General features: G+C 37.2%; 1 protein-coding gene across 1 annotated transcript in view; it reads right to left on the bottom strand.

Moving 5' to 3' along the window:
* EML6 (EMAP like 6) overlaps positions 1 to 25,149 on the bottom strand; it is a 147,514-nt gene that overhangs the window by 5,185 nt on the left and 117,180 nt on the right. Inside the window, exons 29-40 of the mRNA XM_088149416.1 lie at positions 13,679 to 13,757; positions 12,868 to 12,997; positions 12,103 to 12,201; positions 11,413 to 11,508; positions 10,557 to 10,730; positions 9,270 to 9,478; positions 8,658 to 8,815; positions 7,707 to 7,821; positions 5,765 to 5,953; positions 4,197 to 4,369; positions 644 to 806; positions 29 to 132 (exon numbers count right to left, since the gene is read on the bottom strand). Coding sequence (XP_088005542.1) covers positions 29 to 132; positions 644 to 806; positions 4,197 to 4,369; positions 5,765 to 5,953; positions 7,707 to 7,821; positions 8,658 to 8,815; positions 9,270 to 9,478; positions 10,557 to 10,730; positions 11,413 to 11,508; positions 12,103 to 12,201; positions 12,868 to 12,997; positions 13,679 to 13,757 — 1,689 coding nt within the window. The remainder of the gene's footprint in view (positions 1 to 28; positions 133 to 643; positions 807 to 4,196; positions 4,370 to 5,764; positions 5,954 to 7,706; positions 7,822 to 8,657; positions 8,816 to 9,269; positions 9,479 to 10,556; positions 10,731 to 11,412; positions 11,509 to 12,102; positions 12,202 to 12,867; positions 12,998 to 13,678; positions 13,758 to 25,149) is intronic.

Genomic DNA, 25,149 nt, shown 5'->3' with positions numbered 1-25,149 from the left:
TCTTGCTTAGCTCTTTGTGCTGCATTACCTTGTCCAGGTAGCCCAGGTGATCTTTCCAATAAATGCTGCATCTGTCACTTGCTTTCCTAGTGGCACCTCATGGACTTGCCGTTTGTAGGCACCGGTTGATACCTGAGGAAGGAAATTAATCAAAATGATCATATAGACAGTGCTGAAATACATGGTTCCCACCAAAATTATCTTAGGGGTGATAACAATTCCTGGTTCTCCTTGCATTATGTTATATAAAATGTTGAAATGTCTAATTAACTGAGCAGTGTAAGATTGTATGTTCGTAACTACTCATGGCAAACTTTGGAATGTGAATGGTTTATTTTTGAAACTACTACTCATAGCTTGAAAGAATCAGAGCCTGTAAATTTGTCTCATTTGACATTTTAAAAATCTGACCTTCTAGTCAACTTACATGTCAATCTAAACATAATGGCTATGGCTCTGAATATCTAGGTTTTAGGTTTATTTCTGTCTCTGCCAATTCTGATCTTTCCTTTTGATATTTACTATTCTGGAGGGGCTATGGAATTTAACTATGTGTACATGCTGTCATATTTGACCTAGGGCACGAATGTTTGTTTGGATCAGGAAGGCTGTTTCTTAACTGAAAGAAAAAAAGAAAGTCTACCTGAATGTATTTACCATCTGCTGAAAAATCCATTTGAATGACAAAACTTGGGATGTCTTTGCAGTAGCCAATTCGATTCAAGGTTGTACCTTGGGTGAGATCATAGAAGTCTACAGTATGTTCTTGTGAACCAACTGCCAAAAACCGGTTATCAGGGCTGATTCTAGAAAAAACAAAACAAAAAGAAGGTTCTGGAGGTTTTTTGGGATGACAATAATATTAAAAAAAAATTAAACTGCCCAATAGCCGAAACTCCCTGGGCAGTTTGTAATAAAAAGCTTCTCTGTGGTGACTCCCTCCCAGTGGAACATCATCCTTGCGGAGATAAGACTGGCCCCCACCTTGATACTCTTCTGAAAGGCCCTGAAGATACGGTTTTGCCAACAGGCCTGGGGATCTCAGGTTGATACGGAGCCCATCAAGTGGTTTGTTTGAAGGTATTGTTGCCAGGGGGTGGGGGTGTAGTGGGTTTGTATTTTGGGTTTTATTTCTGTAAGCCGACTGGAGTCACCGTGAGTGAGTTGGGCGGCCATATAAATTGCTTTAATAAATAAGTAAAACTCACTAAAATACAATCTGGATAAAATTATATATAATAAAATCATATAAAATACAAATAAAAACACCATATAAACTAGGGAGCAGCACAGTGGTCATTCAAAACCTAAGAATTAAAATACAATTAAAAGTCAATTAAAAAGCCTGGGAAAACAGAAAGATTTTCCCCTGGCGCCAAAATGATGCTAATGGGTGCAAGCCTCTCTGGGGAAGCGGTTCCATAAATGGGGTGCCACCACAGAAAATGCTGTTCCCCTTGTAGAAGTCCACCTCACCCCTTGTGGTGAGGGAACCTGGAGGAGGGCCTCATTCAATGATCTTAAGATTTGTCTAGGAACACACAGAAGAAGGCACTCCTTTAGGGAACCTGGTAACCTGAGTTGTTAAGGAAGTGAACTATTACATGAAATGAGCCTTAGTTATACTTCATTCTAAAAACACCTCATGTAATGCATGTTATACGTGGCCTCTGAATTGTTAGAAGTTACAGCATTTTGTGTTTGTGTGAGCATCCCTGAGAATGGAATTTAACCTGACCACTGATTAGAATTTATAATGAGAAAGGAAATACTTTATAGGAATGGCAAAGTCTACCAGCTAGCTACCTACACCCCCCAGGACAAGAGTCAAAGAGTGTATGCTCCATCTTTGTGTGCCTGGGAAGAAAAGGCTACACCCTACTGCCCCCCTCTGGTCAGTAGGTCATGACGTGTGAGAAGTCAGTGCCACTGGATCTGGGGTTTCAGCACAACTCTCTTTTTTGCAGCCTCTTGGAGCTCCCCAAGATTGCGCTGCTAAATTGTGGCAATGCAATGGTTTTGCTGGTTTTGCTGTTAATCTCTCAAACACCCTCCCCCCCAAATAGCCTGCAAAGTCTATTCCTGTCCTCCAACCATATCCTCACTTTACTTCTAAGCCCATTACAGTCTTTGCTGAAAAAAATAATTGAAAAAGGGCAACCCTTGGCAGCCAAAAATTAGTTTTGCCTCTGTTCTAACGGAGGTTTTCCCACTGCTGCTATTCCAGCCAGCACAGAAAACTTCACATGAGCTTGTGAAACTAGCAAGGGATAGAATGCTTTTTATTCATAGGCAGGATATATGGGAAATGTCCAAATGTAATTAAAAATACCCTTTATCAATGTAGAATGTTCATTTATTCAACCCAAGATAAGCTTATTTCAAAATTCTGTTACTGAACTGAGAGGGCTTTTTTTTCCAACAGTCCTCCCCTGCCCTCTCCTGTGACAGTATATGGCCTTGTACTTTTCTCCATATTCCTTTGCAGCCCAGCTATTGCAAAGGACAGGATATGGATTGTTTTTAATCTTTTACATTGCCTTCACATTTCCATCCATCCATCCATCCATCCATCCATCCATCCATCCATCCATCCATCCATCCATCCATAGATAGATTCATAAGGCCATGCAACTCAAACAATATGTCTCTGGGTTCACATTAGATGGGTTTGGCTCACTGCTTAGGATTTTGGGGGAAGAGAACCACTCAAAGATCATTTCCCATGTTAGTTTTCTTTCTTGCTGATGTAATCTTTATGGATTCTCTTAGCTCAGAAAGTATGGATGCAGATAGCAAGCCATATCACTTTATTGGTGACTCTAAAATAATATAAAAGGATTATTTTTATTTAGTTATTTATTAAATTTGTATGCTGCCCATCTGCCCCAGAGGGTGACTCTGGGTGGCTCACAAAGTAAAATCCAAAGGCAGTTAAAAATATAAATATCCACATTAATTAGTTAAAAAGTCAAACTATATGAAAGGATCATATACATAAAAAAAGACTAAAAACATTCAAGACAACGGGGAGGTAGAATCAATTACCCCACAAGCCAATTCCAAAGGTGCGAGCCCCCATCCAGCCCACAGGCCATCTGGCATAGCCAAGATTTCACACTCTTCCTGAAGGCCATGAGAATGGGGGCACACTGCAACTCGGGTGGTAAGTTGTTCCGCAAAGCGGGGGCCATGGCAGAAAAGCCTCTCTTCCTAGACCCCCACCAGTTGAAATTCCTTGATTGGTGGGGTTTGCAACATGCCCCTTCTGCCGGACCGAGTGGGGTGGGCTAATGTAACAGGGGTGAGACAGCTCCTTGGATAAGCTGGTCCTGTGCCACGAAGGGCTTTAAAGATAATAACCAACACCTTGAATTGGACCTGGAAGCAAACCAGCAACCAATGCAGCTCACGTAATAGAGGTGTTATATGGGCCCCGCGGGGGCATTCAGAACTGCCTGTGCTGTTGCATTTTGCACCAGCTGTAGCTTCTGGATACTCTTCAAGGGTAGCCCCATGTAGAGTGCATTGCAGTAATCCAGCCGGGAGGTGACCAGGGCATGAGTGACCGTGTGGAGAGCCTCCTGATCCAGGAAGGGGTGTAACTGACGCACAACACGAAGTTGAGCAAAGGCCCTCTTAGCCATGACTGCCACCTGCTCTTTGAATAGGAGTCGTGAGTCTAGGAAGACTCCCAGATCACACACGGGGTCAGTGCGATCCCGTCAAGAACCAAAGCTGATAAATGCCTAGATCCTGCAGTTCCCTGTACCCATAGCCACTCTGTCTTACCAGGGTTCAGTTGAAGCCTGTTGTCCCCCATCCAGGCCCCTACAGATTATGAGTGTCAAAGTCGACTTGTTCAGACCCTAAGCATTGCTGTCAACTGAGGGCCTGCTGTCATCTGGCTCAGGACAACTGGGAATGATTGTGCCGCTGCTGTTTTTTTGATGTCATAATTTAACTGTTTTGAGAGTGTTTTCAGTATAAACTGAAATCTCAGATAGCATGGTTTTCAGTGCAGTCCATTCAGCCATTTAAGCTGCAAGGTATTATCAAATGCCAAAAACATTAGCAATGAATGAATGAATGAATGAATGAATGAATGAATGAATGAATGAATGAATGAATGAATGAATCTCAGTCACGCTTCTGCTCTCTCTTTCTGGCATTCTCTGCTTTGCCTGCTGAAGTACCTGATGTCCTGGATAGCAGATTTTCTATCTCTTTTTTTGCCCCAAACTTTAAGACTATTGACAAGCAAAATAATAAATTCTCCATTCTTCATGCCAATAGCAACCATCTCGCCATCCGGACTGTAGGCAGCACATCTTGCAGCATGGCCCAGATTGACTTTATTCAGAAGTTTCTGCAGAACAGAAATTATGGCATTTAGTTACAGTGCCTCACATTATTTATAACTTGTATTCTTTTGCTTTAGAGTTAAATACACTCTCTTGTGCGCACACAAACACACACATAGTCACAAACACCAAACAGACATCTATATGCAAGGGGGAGTGTCTGTGCTGTAAATGTTTGAGAGCTGTATGGAGCCACTAGAAAGGATTGGGCCTGGGTTTGGAGCTAAGATCCTTTGTGTGTCTCTGAGCTGGATATGGGAGAACAAACTGAAACTCACTTTGGATGAGATGGTCTTGTCACTGAATCTGGAGGCTGGGCTTTGTGATTTGGGAGGTTTGACTTATCAGGACAAGGTTGTATTTCCCTTTAAGGATCAGATTCACAATTTGGGGGTCCTTTTGGATCTGGCACTGGTAGCCATAGTAAACTGGTGGCAACAGGGGACATTTGTCAGCTTTAGAGATAAATTCAGTGCATCCATTCCTGGAATTCAAAGATCTAGCATATGCGCTGATAACTCAAGATGATTTGGAAACTGCAATTGGCCCAGAATGCAGCTATGCATGTGTGAATGATACTTTGAAGACAAGCCATATTGCTCCCAGGTTCAAACAGCTGACCAATTGTTTGTTGGGTTCTAGGCTCCGTTTAAGGTACTCACCATGGTCTAGAAAATGTTTTTATGGTGCTGCTTTTTAATTGTTACAGTATATTGAGTTTTAAGTTGAATTTTAGATTTTGTAAGTCACCTAGAGCCAGAATAATGGAAGTGGGCAGCATATAACATTTTAAGTCTTTCCTTCTAAGGTAAAATACGAAATAACAGTTTTTCAAAAACAGCAAATCCAATTTTCTCAATATTCAAAGCAATAAATTTCACATGGTTAACGGAAGAATCAACTTTGAGTGAAAGTACTTTGTTAATGTTAATAATGTTCATCTAAGTGCTTTAAATATTCATAACTTGCTTGAAATATCTTTACACATGCTGTGTAAGTAATCATTATTAGCTGCAATAACAGACATTGATTGAAGAACTTGAGGTTCAGGTCATATTATTACAGTTCATTAAGCAAATTTAGGCCAATGTTTAGTTTAGTTGAAACAAGCAGAACTAATATGGCTAGTTTATTTATGCCAAAACTGCTTTTATAAAATTATGAAATTTCAGTGCATATATACTGGGTGGGATTTATACACTTCATAAATTTCACTACAAAGGGAAAAACCTATGAAGTACCATGGACATTGAGGTTGAAATCCTAAGCATAATTACACTGAACATTCTGAGTACACATACGTAAAATTCCTCTGTGAATGTGCTATGATAAAGTGTAGCAGCAGCCAATAATTCTGACAGATTGAAGGCTTATTACACTACAGACCAAGCACTTCTTACTTTATCACAAAGGTCCCAAATCCTTGCAGTTCCATCATTACTAGCAGAGATAAAGATATCTTTGGAGGGATGAGTTGCCAGGCCCCAAATTTCTCCTTCCATGTGGCTATCAATCAGAAGATTAGAAGCACCATTTTTTTCTCCAACTTCAAGGATTTCTCCATCTTTGGTCCCCACTAAAATTTTGCCCTGTGGACATTTCAAAGCCGTATGGAGTTAGAAAAACAATGCACAGGAGACTTTTTGCATCTCTGTTCAATATTTATTTTGTTGTGTTAAAGTGGGGAGAGTAGGAAGGAAGAAACAAGAGAGAGCAAGGACAGCAGTTTAGAACATAAATTATTGTGAACTTTTTGTAAAATTTCTGATTGTAAATTTTCTGATACAATTTACAAATGTCTGATTTGTAATTTTTTTCTTAAAAAACAAATGAAATAAAAACCAAACCCATCATGCTATGACCGCATACCATTAGGTAAATTTGTGCTATACAGTTCTAATGGCATTGTATCAGTTTACCCCAAAGTTTATCCCAAAGATGATGTGAAATCTTTTTCTCAGAACTAGTTTCCAGAGTTCTTGAGGGAAAGTGAATGGCAATGCAACAGATTTTTCTATTATTCAGAAACATGCAAAGACAGAGATGCATAACTTATGGCCAGAGGGTTAAAAGTCTTCCAAAAAATTTAATGCCACAGAATGGGAGAGTATTAAGTAAAGTAAGTTGTAATGAAATTACATTTGTATATGTATATATAAAATTGTCCTGGCCTCGCCTGCTACTTTTTGGAGTGCTGTCCTGCTGCCTCTCATTAATCCAGTTGAAGGTCAAGGGTGGTCCTCAGACTCAAAAAAGCTGTGCACCCCAGTGCAGAGTTATTAAGATTAACAGAATATTTACCGTACAAGATCTTTTCAGAAGCAGGGGCTGCCCCAGCTTGATGGAACAGCTTAGCACAAGGCCAGGATGGCTACCACATTGTTATTATTATAGGAAAGAGGATAAGACTACTGTATCTCTTCCACCAGGATTTTGGAGAATAGGTTGAGTGATCTGATGACTTTTATGTATTCTTTTGGTATTTATGATTTTAAGGTTGATGGTTTTATGGTTATATCTGGAAGATTAAATTTATATGATTGTATATTTTTAGATTTTTACTGTAAGCTGCCCATAAACTATGATTGGGGTAGCATATACATTTTGTGAAATAAACAAATGAACAGATAACCTAATTAAATGTTGGATTACGTCTTCTACCAAGTTCCCCTACTCAAGGAAAAAGGACACAATTCAGAGAATATACTTAAATCTGTTTGGTGTCAGTGGTTAACAGGGAACATGGGTGTAACTGTATCAATGGCCCTTCCTCCGTCAACTGTTGGAGTGACATGGGATGACATCAGTGAGAACAGCAAACATTGTATTTTGTTATGCAAAATGTTTTGTTTTGTTTTACTGGTATTTTTTCACTATTTTATACTGTGTGATGCATGCATTTCTCAAAAGCCATTTCAAATCTGTAGTGGGACTATGGTGGCATATATCTCACCATGAGGATGGGCACTCTTCTCCTGCTATTTGTCTTTATAGTGAGTTTACACACAACCATGTCAGGGTAACGGGTCATAAATATTTACTCTGAATTACCAGATATTCCACCAAGACATTCAGTATATCTGGTATTGAAATGATAATATGCCAGCATAGTGACAGAAAGATTGCATGGATGAACCCTCATATTTTTCTTGAAACATGATTGCTTGACTGGCATTCGTAAGCATCTGCCTCATGTTTCTGCTTGTCTCTACCAACTGTGGCTATCCAGCCTCCTCTCTTTAAGTGACAATCACCTGTTCAGTCTCTTTGGTTCATTTAACACTCAACATGAGACTCTGATGAGGAGAGGAACAGGCAGTACATTTTGTGTATTTCCCATACCTTTCCTCGGCACACCGAACGCACACATTCCACAATCTGTCCTGTCTCAAGTTGAAAGGCTCGGCAGCGCTTCATCTCTTGATCCCATAGTTTTACAGCCCCTCCTTCTTTAGTTCTGGAAAAAAAAAAGAAGAAATATATAAGAAATATTCCATTCACCTCAAATTCCCATGATCCTGTAATAAATTGACCATACCTTTTCCCTTACATCTAGATGTCTGATACCAAGTAGTAAATAAGGAATTTACTATGTGTTTTCAGGTGGAGGTAGCAAATATAGGTGATCTATGGTGGAAATGTCTGGCTGTAATAGATGAAGTACCCATTTTAATCAAGCAGACAGCCCTTGGAAACAATAGCTTCAAATACATGGATGCCAACATTTTTTAATATAAAACTTTAAACATAACCCTCTGTGAAAGGAAGCTCTCATTTCTGTCCTGGACGGCATTAAAAACAATTTCTCAGTGTGAAACAAGAGGATGAGATATCTTCATTTATCCTAATATCTGTCCTCTGTCTTTAATATATACACAAATACATCTATGATTTTTCCAATCACTTTATTCTATTCCTCCTATCTTGTTTTCAGTTCCTTTTCTAAATGGTCAGCCTGCATGTTCATTTCATGCAGGCTGATCTAAGTCTTTTGTTGAGCCTGCATCATGTGCTCTTGCCCTTTTGGGCTACGTAAGCAGTGATAAATTTACAGAGCTGGATCAAAATTATAACCCAGTATAGAACTACCAAAACATATTCTTTGTCTGTTTTTCTCAGCCCAAGTACTGTACCTTGCAGTGCTTACTTGGACTGCTCAGGAAGTGAAGGATACAAATAATATTTTTTCAACCTGCCATAAACCCCCACACTCCTTATTCTTATCTGAATTTCTTTCTGAAGGATTACGGCTCTGTAGGTAACTGCAGACAGAAAAGAGTTATACTTTCTTACGGTCTCTCTTTCCCTCCAGTAACGATGAGCCCATCGCGAAGAGTGGTGTACATTGTAAAGACTGGGCCAGTGTGAGCTTTTGCCACAAGTCGAATTAGAAAGTGATCCTTCCACACATAAACATCTCCATTGATGGCACCAGTGAAAGTCAGATTATTCTGAAAGAAACAACAACAATCTGCCTTCTACATGCTATGAATTATCAGCTCTGCTACTTCTTGATATTATAAGTATAATATTATAATTTATAATTTAATATAATATAAATTCTTTGCTTCAGCATCCAGTTTGTAAAACAGAGATGGATAGCTTCTTTGGACTAGTGTGCTTTGCCATCCAAGCTGATCTTCCTGAATACTCAGCTTCCATATTGAAACAGGTATATTCTAGCAATAAAGACTTCATATGCAGGATGAATAAAAACTCAACCCAGGATACTGATTTTGCCAGCATTATTCTGTAAAGAAGATGTTATATTATCTCTCTTTATGTTAAATCATGCTTACTCCCTAGTAAACATGTTTACCGCTGAAGTCCTTCTCATGAATCTGGCTTAATTCTTCTCTGCGCAAATCACACAAAACAAGGAGGAGGGGAAGGAGGATTACTTACTGCTCCAAATGCCACTGAAAGCATGGTTTGCATTTTGGCATCATCCAATGAACCAATGACTCCTTTTTTATAGAGCAAAGCACTTCCAGCCAGAGTCCAGAATTTCATGTGTTTTACTCCGACAGACACAAACTGGGTATCAGAATCAGGACGAAACTCTACAACAAAGATCCTCTCTAGGTGACCTCCTCTGCTTGCAATTCTAGCACCTGTAGTAATCAGAGAAGAAGTTTTAATCTTTCAGAAACACAAGTAGGTCACAACTACATCTACCATCAGGGTAGTCCTTGGGATGCCATTCTTGAGGTGCATCTGCCACATGGCTACTGGGGGAAATTCTACTATAAAAGGAGTCTGTGTCAATAGCCTCTTGCCATCCCAGTTAAGAAGGTTCTACATTCCCTCCAGCTACAGAAGAATCATCCTTTGAAAACCAACTGCTGGGGACATAAGTAGGAGATGTTATTCCACTCATGTTATTGAGGGAAGGCAGATGACAAGTCCGAAAGAATATTACTCAGCTGGGCTCTTCCTTCCCTTCCCCATCATGTCATTACCACCCACTGCTGGGTGAGAAAGATTCTATAAATTTATTTTTAAGTAATATTTTTATTTACACTGCTTTTTTGCCTTTTGGCTAAGATCAAGTGTAGTGTATGTAGTGTAGTATTTTTCTTTACATTTATTGCAATAGTACATTTCAATACTTTATATTGCTTATAAGAAGTTTTAAAAGGATTGTTATTCTGGAAGTAAATAAATAAATATCCTGGGCATCTGAATGGGAAAGAGTACTCATGGGACTGTGGGATCACAGGCCTTTTATCTGATCCAGAACAACTCTTCTTTTATTTATTTATTAAATTTGTATGCCGCCCATCTACCCCAGTGGGTGACTCCTTATTTCCTTGTGATATTTGAGAAAATTTGCATAGTGATTTTATTCTCTGTGACTCAATTTTTTTTGCTGCATTAATTTTTTAAATCTTTTGTGGAATATGGTTGTATTCTAATTGTTGTTACTATACCTTCCTCACAGAACTTTGTTGAATGGTCCAAAAATACTATCAATAAAGTAAATATATAGCTAGATAAATAGATATCAATGTAATGCACAAATCTTATTTGACCTTAGGCAGTATTGAGGCAGAGGGAAAAGTACAAAAACAGAAATGAAACTTTTTTTCAGATGGATAAGAAATAACTATGCTACCATGTACTTAATGTGCAATTTGGACGTAAAATCAATGTTCATCCAATTAGTAAGAATGAAGATTGGAAATTTACCTTCCTGCCATCTCCACACTGTGATTGTATGCTCTGGATCAACTCCTAGAGACACCAGGAGTTTGCCAGTTGCACTGAAGTTGACATAGTTCACTCCTTTGGAATGGAAGCAACGCAGCATAGAGAGAGTCTGCTTAGTCATTGCATCCCATATGTGGATAGACGGCGTGGTACCTGACAGTTTTTAATTAGGGGGAATTAAGAAAATATTATTTAAATGTATGACTCTTCAAATGAAAGTACATCTTATTAAAATAAGGCAGTTATGCAGTATAGACAAAACATCTCGAACACTCCCCAAAGGTAACACAGAATTGTAATAATAGCATGGAACAAAACTTAAGGTTGAAGGGAATTGTTAGACTCCATGAGATGATAAACTGTAAAATAAAAATGAAATATTTATGGATAAATGCACAAAGAAAGGGTTGATCTGTTGATGTTCACCTTGTATCTGTAAGTGACATAGATACAACAAATGAGCATGAGAATGGTAACTGCACTGACAAAAACTCAAAAAGGAGAAATCCTTACCTGGAAATTCTGCCATATTACCTGTGTGATGAGGGCAATGGCAAATGAGAAAGCACCAGGGAAAAACAATAGCTGAAATAAGTTAAGGTTTCTAATGCTGAAGTTCTCAACATCAGCACCAGAAAGAAATATCAAAGTAAAAAAACAACAGTAGCAACAACATGAGTATGGATTAAAAAAATCAAAACAAGCAGGAATATTGTTGAATTATGTATCTAATATAATGCTTGTTATTGAAAAAAACAAGCTTTGTCCTGATGTAGTATTCTATTATGGGAATAAGAATTCCAGTGGAGATCAATGCATATGGAACAGTGTTTACCTCTTCTATCTGCCCAAGAGTTAAGGACATTATCTTGGGAATGGGGATGACTCCTCCCACCACCTCTCCTCTTAGCAGCCAATTCCATTATTTTACCTTAATAACAATAACAGAAAACATTGACACTCATCTTAATGTGGGTTACACGAGCCAGGATTCCTGTTTAATTATGACTTGCTTCTGAAGTCTCTTATTCACATTGTAAGATTTAATGAGAAAACAATCATTTAAGAAGGACCCAGCATGGGAAACCATATTAAGAGCTATTTAGAGTTCCACATAGGCATTGTCACAAAAGCCCTTCCTGAATAATAGCTCAGAAGCATAGCCTGCATCTTAACCCTATGTCGTCAAAATTTACACCCATATTAATTTCCACCAGCCTCAAATTAGGTCACAATTTTAGCAAAATTGTTGCCTGAGACCTTAAAAATTATTATATATCAAGATAGACACTTCTGCTTTATGTGGTCTCCTTATATTGATTTATACTAAATTCATACATTACTTCATTTGTTCCATGCATTTCTAATCAAGTAGATGTTCAAAATAGCTCAACACTCAAAGAGCGCACACACACACACACACAATTAGGAAGTGTAACACTATCCAATTTCACATGCAAACATGCAAACAGAGAATGAATGCAGTTATTTAAAACCCTTTATTTTAAATTGACTATAGACCTACCAATCTGGCTGGTGGCCACAATATTTTTATATTTTGGGTGTTGGTTGACTGTTAGGCAGAGGATGTCGTCTGTATGTTCCAGGTAGAAAGTTTGACTTCCTATGCAGTTCCAAACAAAAAAAGTATTTATTTTTCAGTATCCCATAAACAGAAACTATAGAAGCAGTACATTTTCAGATGAGCCTATTTCACAAAACAAATGCATTTAAGAGTGTTAATAATTAGCCCCATTTGTACAAAATAGCTGAAATGTAATGTAAAGACAGTGTTAGACTCTTAAAATAAACAAGTGCTTAAGGTTTTGCTAATCATCTGCTCATGCCAAACTCCAATATGCTCCCATTATTTGCTTAACAATTCAATTCCAAAGAGCGACTGTGCTATATATTCAGAAGAGGATCTCAGGCAAGCAACTGCCTCTACCTGGGTGATCACCTTGATAAATATTGCCATTAAGATGTGACAGTTCTAAACTATGATGAATCAATAATGTCACCCAATGGGATAGGAGATGAAAAGGGATGGATGGATGGATGGTCTGTCTTGATTTTTATTCTGATCCCCATAATTGATGCCTGGTGCTTGCAGGCCACTCTGCTCACTTCCATTACAGATTCATAGCCAATGCTGAAGAAAACAGTGAAGAGTATTTTTACAAGTGCTTCACATGTCCAAGTTTTCATCTGGAGCCCTTGGCTGCTAGCACCTAACTCGTTGGTTTTTCCAACCAGGACAATTGGCAAAAATAGTTATTATTTTAATTACCTGTTGAGAGATTTTGAACTATGCATGCTGCAGCAGTATGGAAAATAATATCAGCACCATCATTGAGGTAATGAAGGTTATTGCGACAATCAAATCCACGATATCCAAAGACATGATCTAAACACAGTTCCTACAAAGAAAGAAAGAAAGAAAGAAAGAAAGAAAGAAAGAAAGAAAGAAAGAAAGAAAGAAAGAAAGAAAGAAAGAAAGAAAGAAAGAAAGAAAGAAAGAGAACTGTTACAGACACATTTAAGTGTACCCATTTTTGAAGAGGAGGCTTCCCAAACCATCACACAATAAAAAAAGTTAAGTCTGAATGAATTCTAAATAGTTTTGATGCAGCAAATATATTCAAAAGTGTAGAATGCGAAAATGATAAATTGAATCAATGAACAAAGAAAGACAAAGGCTATATTAAAAGATTCAGGTTAAAGATATAAAGTTTCAAAACATAAATTTTAAATATTCTCTCAGAAAACATATTTTTATCACAATACAGGCAGTATAATATCAGAAAAAATGGACTGCTAGATGTCAGTACTTCACTGATTTACAACAGAACTTAACTCTTCTGAAAATAAATTGATACTTGGTTGTTTCATCTTGGTTACTTCTCATATTTACTGTATATACCTATACTTAGTCCTGTATACCAGGCAACACAATTATTAATAGTCTATGTCAATTAACAGATTTTGGTAGCTTATTAACATGCCAACATGCATTAAAACTGGTGCTTGGAAAAGACTGGAGCAAAATTTATTAACCCAGATTAGAAGGAATATTAAAATAGCAAAGTATTAAACCTGACCTCAACTAGTTTCCTTTTTTTGTTGACATTGTTCTTTTGCAGTTTCTCAGGTTGAGGAGCAGCTCTGCTAACTGGTGGCCTGAAAAAATAAAATAATGAAGATCAGCCCCTGGGAAATGGAAAGCAATGCCTTCTATGGACCCTTCCTTATTTCTGAGTTGAAGTGCTACCCATTCATCCTTGAGTCTGCTGGAAAATGTCCCAGCATGAAATATGTCCCCAGCATGTCCTATCTGCTGTCTCCTAACCTGCCTTTATTAATTCTGTTTCCAGTTATTGTAGTTAACTGATTGCTTGGAATGACAAATTTAAATGGAGGATGCCTTCAGATTGTGTTAGCATAATGAGGAAAACACCTCAGTGCCACTAAGAATGACTTAAACCCGTTTCGCTCATGGATTGGGAATGAGATGAGGTCATGGGGACACAACAGAAAAAGAATGCTATCACTTCACTGTGGTCGTGTTAAGTGTAAGTGGGGAACATTCCTAAATGACAGTTGGGGAATATAAGCAAGCTACATCCTTGGTAGTGTGAGCATTTGTGTCTGTATTGTTGCTATTGTCAAGTGTTTAGGGCAATGACAGGACCATTGAATCTGAAATGAACTTGTGGATAATTAAGCTACTCCAAATAGTCCTTTGTTTCTGTATACTTTGTTAATCGCATATAAATAATAATAATAATAATAATAATAATAATAATAATAATAATAATATTTCAACTTTGCTTTAAAAAAAGAGATTTCTGGTCATCTATATATTTCCCATATAGCTCTTCTGCTGTTTCAAATATCAAATCCTAACTTTGGAAGTTCCTTTTCAGGGGTGCATGAGGCTGTGATGTGAAATGTATGTGTGTGTGTGTGTGTGCAGGAAATAAAAAGGCTCTATTTCAGAGCCCTGTGCATGGTCCTCTTGCAAATCCAGACTTTTTCCCCCTATGGACAATGTATCTTAGAGTATGAATCTGGGTTTTCCTTCATGCCAAAAATGGACTTTACTTATGATCACTCTGTTAGAAAGTAATATAAGTGAAGTTTTCCCATTCATATAAGTATCTTTCTAGCTTTGTGTATAAGTATGAAATTATATTTTAATAATTCTGAGGATTGCAGGTGAGATCATAGATGCCTTTCCTATTATCTGAATTTCCACTGAAGCCTTTGAGGGATTCTCTATGGATCTAGTCCTAAGTTTCAAAGTCATTGTTACCACCACCTGATTATGAAATTAAGACCGTGAAGATGCCGATTAAGGATAGTAGGTCACTTATATTATCTTCCACAGTAATCCAACCACCACTCTGCTACTGTAACCGTAAAGAAGATGGGCTTCGTATCACTCCAACAGTGGCTGGATGAAGCTAGAAGACATTAGAAGTCTGTCCTTGGCTACTCAGAAGCAAGTGGCTTTTACTTCAGAGTAAATTTAGTATTCAGTTCAACAAAGACATTTTTTTTACCTTGCTCTGATCCATTCCAGTTTAAAAACAATCTTTAAAAATACAGTGCAGGGGAGGAAAAAGTTAAAGGGCCTTTAATGAAATCACAAACTCTTCTCTTGTCCTGTAGCCTTATATAGTAACTAAGGGGGGTGATGCACAAAGGAAGTAGGCCATGTCCCTTCTGCCCCCAATACTGTGATTTGAGCACTAATACTGGATCAGACAGGAAGCTCATCTAGCTGAAGATTTTGGTTTCATCAACAGGGATTCACTCCCAGCATCTAATAGTATATAAAATATATTATTGAACTTCTAGTGGTGGAAAATTCTGTGGTGGAATAGGTGAGGGAAAAGGTACATGTCTAGGTGTACCTGGTTTCAGCTGTAAAAATACAGACAGCCAGGAGATGGAAGCATGAAGATACAAAAATACACTCTTTCCTGAAACCTAGCGGTTGCCTGGATTTTTGTACCCAGATCTAGTAATCCTAATTATGACCAAATCACACCAACTGGTTCAGCTTTTTCAAAAGTAATACTATTAGTAGTAATAATATTAATTTTATTTATTTTTATTTTCAAATTTGTATGCCGCCCATCTCCCCCAATGGGTGACTCTAATTAATATTTCATGTATAATATATTACTAATATCTATTCGGAATATTTAATTCTTTATCTTGATGTTGATAAATGGTAATTACTATTAGCAAGAGTACCAGTAGGGGCAAATCACAAATTATAACAAACAGAAATATCAGCATTGTTTCAGAAGTAATTCAAATAATAAATATACCTATCCATTCGACCATAAAATTAACCATAAAAGCATAAGCTACGTGGTTAGCTTTAATTTAAACGTGTTCCATGGAAAAGAGAGATTGTGGATTCTTTTAAAAGATGAATTCCCAATCTATCTGTGACTGTTAAATTTTGTTACTCAGTTATTCAAGCTATTTTATAAATTATAAGCTACCTTACAGAAAGAAATTGGTATTATACATATAATTAAAATATTTTAATATCCTATGATATTAAAGCCAAATTCTAAGGGATTCTTAATGAGCAGCAAAACCCATTTCATGATAAATGTCTCATATATTAGTTACACTGATTATTACAAATAGGAATAACCATATCAGAATTGCTAAAATCCAGACAAGTTATGAATTATTCTGTGTCCCTTTGCTGCCATTTGAGTTGTCCAGATTTTTGCATCTGAAGTCTGGCAGCTGTCATATGCATGGCTAGGTAAAAGTCATAGCTATACATCTTCATTATTATCTCTAGAGGATGTATAACTATGACTTTTAACAACAACAACAACTGTTTAGTAACAAACTTGGATATAGAAGTTAGTTTTGAAAATACAATTCATTGTAAAAGTTGTTTTTATGTTGTTTAACTATTAAAAGCTGTAACAAGATTATATTGAAAATAATAGCAAACCAAGCAATTACAGCTGAAGCAAGATAAACATATTCACTTTAAGCATTAGCAAAGTACTTCAACACTGAAAGAATTACCTTGATCCCCTTGAAAGCAGCAAATAAAGCCAAGTAAGAAACTTAGTATAGGTCAGAAAAACAGAATGAGACCATTAGAGTAATTCATGCACAAGCTTCTTTTGAAATGTTTATTCCTTGTGACACACAGCCATGCTATTGAAGCATGCCAGCAAAAACTAAAACAGAAATTAAAAGAATGCACCAATCCATAAACTCAGAAAGGTCATACCCTGACATCTTGGGGCAAAGTCTGCACTAAGGATCCAGTAGGGCAGGGAGAAGGAAAAGAAAAAGAAAAAGAAAAAAAGAAAAAGAAAAAGAAAGGAAGGAAGCTTTATCAATGCTTCCCACATACTTCCAGTATATTGCATAAATAATGAAGTTTATATAAACGATTCCAAACAACATATCAATATTTTGCTTTCTATTCTAAAGCCATTTCACAATTAGACAGAGGGAAACCTAAATGGACCCTGGGCAAGGTAATGAAGCAAATCACAACTCCTGGAAAGTGAGAATATGTGAAAGAAGTATTTTTAAACATACATTTGCCACAACTATTTTTGAGACATTCAAGAGTATGCTTAAGACATTATGGCTGGATGTTAAATAAGGAATGGGTGAGCTGATCTTTAAGGAATGTTAAATTCAATGCAATGGAACAGAACAGATGTGTTTCTCCAGTATATTGCTCCAGATGATCTAAGAAGCCGTGTTTTTTAAGTGAATAGTAGAAGGAAGCCCTATTTAACATCTCCCATTATATCTGCTATCCAGTGCCTTGCATTATTTTAAGAAATCCATTTCATAAAAGAAAGGAAAAGGGGACTTATACTCCATCACAAACCCACTAATTCCTCATAAAATGCAATCAATTGTGCAAAAATGGAGTGGTTATTCAATAAGCCTCATTATTCCTGAAGGCTATGTTTACATTATGGTTTCATTCTAATTCCAAATGAATAAAAAATTATTACAAGTACCTTTACTTATGACTTACAAATGAAGATTCCCAGGATTATTTTTCTTTTGACCAGAAAATTGTCCTGTGTGGAAAATGATTTAAGTCTTATACAAGTTACTCAGACTTACTTCTGAATAAATTTGTATAAGATGCTGCTGTGACATGTTAACAGAATCTAGAAAGCCAATTTCCAACAGTCATGCTGTAGTGCCTTCCCCAGTCTAGTGCCTTGCACGTGGGTCAGACTATGTCTTTCATCACAAGGGGGTTGTCCAGAATCTTTGGGCCCAACTAGTATTTTATTCCTTCATTTGACATCAGGCTCACTAACATGGTGCAAAATGAGAACTCTAAGCTACTGTTCTGATACTACTTCTCTCTCTTGTTTTATTCTTTTTTATTTCCCATCTTATTTCTATTATTTTTCCTCAGCGGTCTGGTTTCTGTGTACAGTTAAATTTCATATGTTCCAATGACTGTATAATTCTTGTCCTCATGCAAAGTTTATCCTACTCACTTCTGATCTCAAGTAGGGGGAAAGGAAAGAGATTTGCAAGAAATAAATGAATATTGGCTTGTTTAGCAGGCTATTTTCACTGCATGTTTACACAAGTGCACAGTTATGAAAAATGCAGTGAAAAATAGCTGTGGGAAGTCTCACTTTTGCCACAGCAGCACTACGTTGCAGCTTGTGGCATAAGCGTTCACTATAAATCCAAACAGACATGACTATTGAAACTTTAGTCTTACCATTGAAACTTTGCCTAGTTCATTCATAATTGCAGTAGTATGCTGGATACAATACTTTATTGACCAAACATCCATTAAGCAATTATTTGAAATTGTAAAACAGAAGTTTGGAAAAAGTGGGTACAGTGATGCCTCCAAAATGAAGGATGTAGTTCCTGTCTTTCAGGGCTTAGGACAAGGATGAATGTTTTAGTGTTTTTAAGAACCCAAACTCTTGCCAGGACTACATAGGCAATACCTATTTAGAACTCATTTGAGTTCTATGGGATAAAATAAACAGAATGTAATACTGAAATATCAATAGAAGAGAATAGGTATAGCTCAGGGTTGAACTGTGGAGTCCTTGGGGTTCTCTGAGCTTGGTTGTTTCCTAGCAAATGTTACGTTACCTGGCTAGGTAACATCTTCAGTGTTAGAATGGGCTGGGGTTTGCTCTCTGTTTATATACTGTGGCTTGCCCTGCCTGTGTGTGTGTGTGTGTGTTTTCTGGTAGTTCCTTGATTAGGGTATTTATGGTTTACTACTTGATTGTATGTCTGGTGATAATCTTGGTGTTAATCTCTGCTTATCTGTGTGATGATTGCTGGTGAGGAGATGTTCTGGTCTTTTGTTTCCTTTTTACTGTCTCTTTTGAACAGTGTGTAGATGTTGCCAGAGCAACCTGCAGAAAGAGGAATTACACCAGAATTGCCTCAGAAAATATTTGAGGAATTAAATAAAACATTGCTTGAATCACTTAATACTAAATTGACAGCTTTTGAAGAGAGAATAAAGACTTGTAAAGATAAAAGAGATTAATTTTTTAAAATCTTAACATCTATTTAAAATCATTAAACAGATTAAATTATTGTTGTACACCTCCCAGAACTAGAAGATTTTGGGTTCAAATGCATATACTGATTCAGAGGATTTTAAAGATTAATATAAAACTGAAACCAGAACTTTTCCTCTCGGGACTGATGGATAAACAGTTGGAAAAAAAAGTCATGGAACTTTGTTTTTATATTTGATAACTGCAGCAAGAATATTGTATGCATGAAGATGGAAAAATTTGGCAACACCTACAACAGAGGAATGATTGGTGAAGATGACAGAACTTGCTGAGATGGCTAAATCGACTTGTTTAGAGAAAAGACACTATCTACGTTTATTGCTGATTGGAAACCCCTTATGGGCTTTTTGCATAAACATTAAAAAATGAATGTATAATCTATGGTTTTGACGATTAGATAGGATAGATTGTTGAAAGAAGAAAGTCATGATATAACTTTAGAGAAAGAGGTACTGTAAATTTACAATTGTACTTGTAATTGCTGGAAAGAAGACTGGAAGCCACTTCTTTATATCTTTTTTCTTTCTTTTCTTTTTTTCCTTTTTGCACTTTAGCTTTCTTTTATTTCTTCCTTTTCCTTTTTTCTCTCTTATTCTATTTTAGTTTGTATTAATTTTTACTCTTGTTTTTAAAACTTTCAATAAAATTATATTAAAAAATAAAGAAAACTATCTACTCATTTTATTGAAATGAAACTGACAAGTCAGTAGAAGCAACTGTAATTACAATTACTATTTTCAAATTCTCAAGATGTAAACAGAAGGCAAATCTCTACCTAGAAATGATCATTTACACAACTGTAGGAAGAGGAGTGGCTTCTGTATTCAGGATGACTTCATTCTTCTACATTGCCCTAGTGACTGTGCCTACGCATCTTATTAGAGGGGCGTAGATGGGGCAGGGGTTGGGGTGGGGAAAAAACAGAGACAGTCTAAAGTCTTCAGTTAGGTTTTCTGAAATTGCACTGAGCAGGCCATCTCTTTATGGTGATTACAGGTGTCTGCAACACCCTTCACCGACTACATGACATTATACTAAAACATTCACATTGTGCATAGAAATGTCAGAAAGATTTTGAAGCAACAAGTCACAAACTACTCAAAGTTTCACTCTGCAATGTAGTTATTCCTTTTTTCCACACTTATTAGTGTGGTTTAGAAATATATAAATTTCCACAGCTTTCCTCCTAAGAATGTGTGATGGAATTTATGGGGAAAGCAAAATTTTATGATGAAAGCAAAAGTGAAAACAGTTGTAACAGTAAGTGGGGTGAAATAATTTTGAAAGTACCTTTGCTGTTTCAAAAGCATATACTTCCTAAGGAATGTTATGTGCAACTCTTCAGCATATTTGTTGAATGCCTCTTGATTAATGCCTAGTAATAATTTACTTACCTCATAATCCCACCATATTTGGAATTTTTCTTTGTTGAAGTACTTGTGGATGATAATTTGTTAAACGAAGGGAAAACATAAAATGTCTAAGTATATATGACTTTAAAAAATAGTTAAGCAGACTGCTTTTGACACGTAAGAGACCTAAATCAATTGTCTTCAACTTTTAAGGCACATAATTGTGTAAGGGAACTTCTGACGCAAGGTTTAGATCACACATTAACAGCTATTAAGAAAGTTACATCTGTGTTCACTCCAAGAGGAGATTATTCACTATGAAATAGTCATGCTAAATAAGGAACACAGAATATAACTTCAAATACAGTATTCTCTACATACAGCATATATGCACAAATACTGTGCATGCCATATATACATGAGTGTGTATGTGTGTGTGTATACACACACACAAATCCTTCTGTGATTTGGTAGGACCTTTAGCACTTATTCAAGAAATGCAAAAGGTCACATGGTAAATCACGTCATGTAACATTTAGTATGTGTGATGAAAACTAGTTTATGAGCCATATCAGCTTATTTTGAAAAAAAGGGATGTACAACAGAAAATAATTTAACGATTAATATGCACAAATACTGTGTATGCCATATACACGAGTGTGTATGTGTGTGTGTATATACACACACAAATACACACACACAAATCCTTCTGTGATTTGGTAGGACTTTTAGCACTTAAGAAATATTCAAGAAATGCAAAAGGTCACATGGTAAATCACATCATGTAACATTTAGTATGTGTGATGAAAACTAGTTTATGAGCCAAATCAGCTTATTTTGAAAAAAAAGGGATGTACGACAGAAAATAATTTAACAATTAATATTATAGCAGATATAGTGTTTTTCCCCACTGTGGATGTGGCTTATACTTACTTGACAATTCCCTGCCTCCAAAGGAAAGCAAGTTAAAACATAATAGAATTATTAATGTTTTTTTTTAGTAACACAGCAAAAAGTTTGAATGTAACATTAATGGCATTCAGAGAAAAATGCAAGCATAAAAATATTACAAATGGGATACAATGCTCTGTTTAAGCACTTCTCAAAAGGAGAAGGCATTGTTGGCATAACATGTATGTTGTAGCACCCCTCAGGTTGTAGTTAAAGTCATTAACTAGCAGAACCAAGTCATCTAAGGTAACTAACTGGTAACTAACTGATTCAATAAGGGACTGACCGTCGCACAGAGCGGTTGTTTCTTACACTCCCCTCTCCCCTGTCCTGTCTTTTGGAATCAAATTACATTCCTGACCTTGGCCCTCTGCTGCTATGGAACCTACCTGTGGTCTGACTTAACCATGTACCTGGCTTTGGGTCTCCTGGCTTTTGTTTGTTGCTCTCCACCTGAACTGCTCCCTGATTTTTACTTATCTCCTGTCCTTCCAAATGATAGTTTGGAGGTCCTACAAGGCCATGAGAAGAGACAACCAATAACCAATGATCATGAGATCACAATGAAACTTTTCTAATTGTAACATTTCAGGCCACAGAAGCTCTGAAAACATAAGCACATGCACTCTTCACATAAAAACTCCTATCATATCAAAGCTTGCCATTAACAACATCCCTTGAAATCCCCTATGTAATACTTCCCAACTGCAGCTTTAAGCAGGAATACCAGGAATGTCATTGTTCTCTGATCTGTTGCTCACATTGGCTACCTGTGTGATGATGAATTGTTATATTCAGCTTACATTCATTTCCACGTGACCAACTATTGCACCTCCCTGTTCTTAGCATATATGTAAAGGCAGAATGATGAAGAAACTCCTAGTTGGCATACCCTCTGCCCAGTTGAGTCAGTATCACTACTGCCCCACTGAGCTGAAGAGGTGAGGGTTCCCCTCAGAACGAATACTGCAATGATATAAATTATAAGAGATTTATATTATAATAATAAATTATTATTCCCATTAATTTCCCTAAAATACTATGTGTAGAAAAATACCACTCAAAATGATAAAAGATCTTCTGCAAGCTACTTCATCACCTATACCCTAGAGATAATAATTTGTGATTGAACATCACAGGAGAAGCCACCCTGGACCATATCAAAGGCCTACCTATTTCTGCAATTTTTTTCTTAAAGTAGTTATCCAAATTTCTTGGAAATTCCACAAAGAAGGACATATGTTTAACAATGTGCTCCTGGTTGTATTCCTTAGCAACTAAAATTCAGAAGCATGCTTGATACTGAATCTGACACTGGAGGAAATATACTGCCTAACCGTTATATCTACTGTATTAATCTCCTCCATGAATGTGACTAAACCTGTTTCAAATTATCCATCCTGGTGGCCATCATTCAGTTTTACAGGAAATAAAAAGATATAGTGAAATTAACGTATGCTGATATTAGGTATAATTTAATTTTATCAAATGCTTACTCCATCCACATATCACTATGCTTCTACCTAAACGCAAACAAGCAGAAAAGCAGATTAATTCAAACTATAATCACAGCTGAACAAGACTGTTGATTTGGGGGAAAGGGTATGTACAATGACTTAATAATACATTCACCAAACTTCATTCAATACATGTTGGTATAAATTTCACATTGAACTGTTCTGTCACAAAGAGAAGATGAGTAGAAGAATCCCTAGAGAGGAAGGTGTATTCACCAGATACAGCCCTTGGCACCCATCAGGCTCCCTGTTCTACTTGTTTTAAAGAGACTCTTTTAATTAAAAAATGCTAAATAGAAAGTTGCAAGCTGCAGAGCAAAATAGCAATCTTTAGTGTCATGTTTATTTGCAGGAATGCCTTTGCAGGAATTATTGCACATTGGCAGAAATGCATTTGCAGGAATGATTGACTGCATACTGGGAACTAGCTTACATTTTAGTAAATCAATGTTCAGTGATTATGCCCAATATGGCAACCATTTTGTGAACAGCAGGTCTCCTATGGCAGTTACTCTGGGAATGTGCCCACCACACGCTTCCAAAATTCCAAACCTGTTGCCAGCCAAAAATGTTATCTGTGTTTGAGAAACTGGAGAGAAAATAAGTATGCCAATCTCCAAAGCTGACATACTTCCTCCCTCATTTTGAATGAATGTCAGGTTGAGATTTTGGATCTAAATATTTCCAAATTCATCTTGGATTCTTATCTTTTTGCTATCACTGTTATTATACCCCTTGACAGCTGAGCATGAAGAGCAATGGAAAGTTCTGCATTTATGAAGATGGACTCATATAGTATAGCAGTGTTTCTCAACAGCATGCTGGCTGGGGAATTCTGGGAGTTGAAGTCCACACATCTTAAAGTTGTCAAGGTTGAGAAACACTATTCTATAGAGCTGATTGAAATTGAACATGAAGTGTGTATACACACACACACACACACACACACAGAACTGTGTCTCTTCATGTTCAATTTCAATCAGCTCTATAGAATAGTGTTTCTCAACCTTGACAACTTTAAGATGTGTGGACTTCAACTCCCAGAATTCCCCAGCCTATATATATAGAATGAGAGAGTGAGTGAGTGAGAGAGAGAGAGAGAGAGAGAGAGAGAGAGTTATGTTGTTTCGTACTGGAAATTCAGCATATGAATGCACATCTACAGCATACGGATTATGTCATTGTATTTCCTGCAATGATGCATGTGTGTTTTTCCAGGATCCCAAGCATCCTCTCCTAGAAGCCCTCTATGTCTTCACACCATAGGCCCACCTCCTGGTTTGGGAGTTCCTTTTGCCACCATTTATCTTCTGAGGGGTACCTCATCTGGCATCCTTACCATCTGTGCTGCTTTTCTGGGACTCACTTTCAGGTGAGACTTGTTTACCTATTCCTTTGAGTTGCATGAATTCCTGAAGCAAAAATCATTTGCTTGCTGTCCTGGATTTTTCCAGTTGCTTTAGATTTCAGCCTTTCATAGAATCATGAAGTTGGAAGGGACCTTGGAGGTTTTCCAGTCCAACCCCTGGCCAGGACAGGAAACTTTGGATCATCCCAGAAAAATGGCCATTTAACCTTTGTTTGAAAACCTTCAGAGTTGAAGCACCCATAAGCTGCCCGGAATTGTGAGCCTCCCAGAGTTGTTTAAGATGGGTGGCCATACAAACCTTTCAAATAAATAAATAAATACCTCCAAGAAACAGGCTGTTCCACTACTTAATAGTTCATGGTCAGGAAATTGCTTATTTCAAGCTTGGAACACTCTATAAAGCTTCCACCCATTAGTTCTTGTCCTACCCACAGAGAATAAGTCTACGTCCTTTTCCTTGTGACACCCTTTCAGGTACTGGAGGACTGCTATCACATCTCCCTCTAACCTTCTCTTGTTTATGCTAAACATACCCAGTTCTTTTAACCATTCTTCATAATATTTAGCTTCCAAGACCCTCACCACCTTTGCTGCTCTTCTCTGCACTCTTTCAGTTCTCAGCATACTTCTTGTATTGTGGCAACGAAAACTTGGCACCATATTCCAAATGTGATGTGATCAGTGCAGCGTAGAGTGGAACAATCACTTCCCAAAAATGATCCAAATTGTTTTATATCCAGAAGAAAGGAGCTGGGAAAATCTGTCCCTGAGCCTGAGTATGCA

The sequence above is a fragment of the Python bivittatus genome, unplaced genomic scaffold (genome assembly GCF_059951505.1).
Source record: "Python bivittatus isolate LINGU-HERP-01145 unplaced genomic scaffold, Pbiv_v1 ctg000020_np1212, whole genome shotgun sequence".
In the NCBI taxonomy this organism is placed as follows: Eukaryota; Metazoa; Chordata; class Lepidosauria; order Squamata; family Pythonidae; genus Python; species Python bivittatus.
Note: the sequence above shows the minus strand (reverse complement) of the source record. Positions and strands in the feature narration are given on the sequence as shown.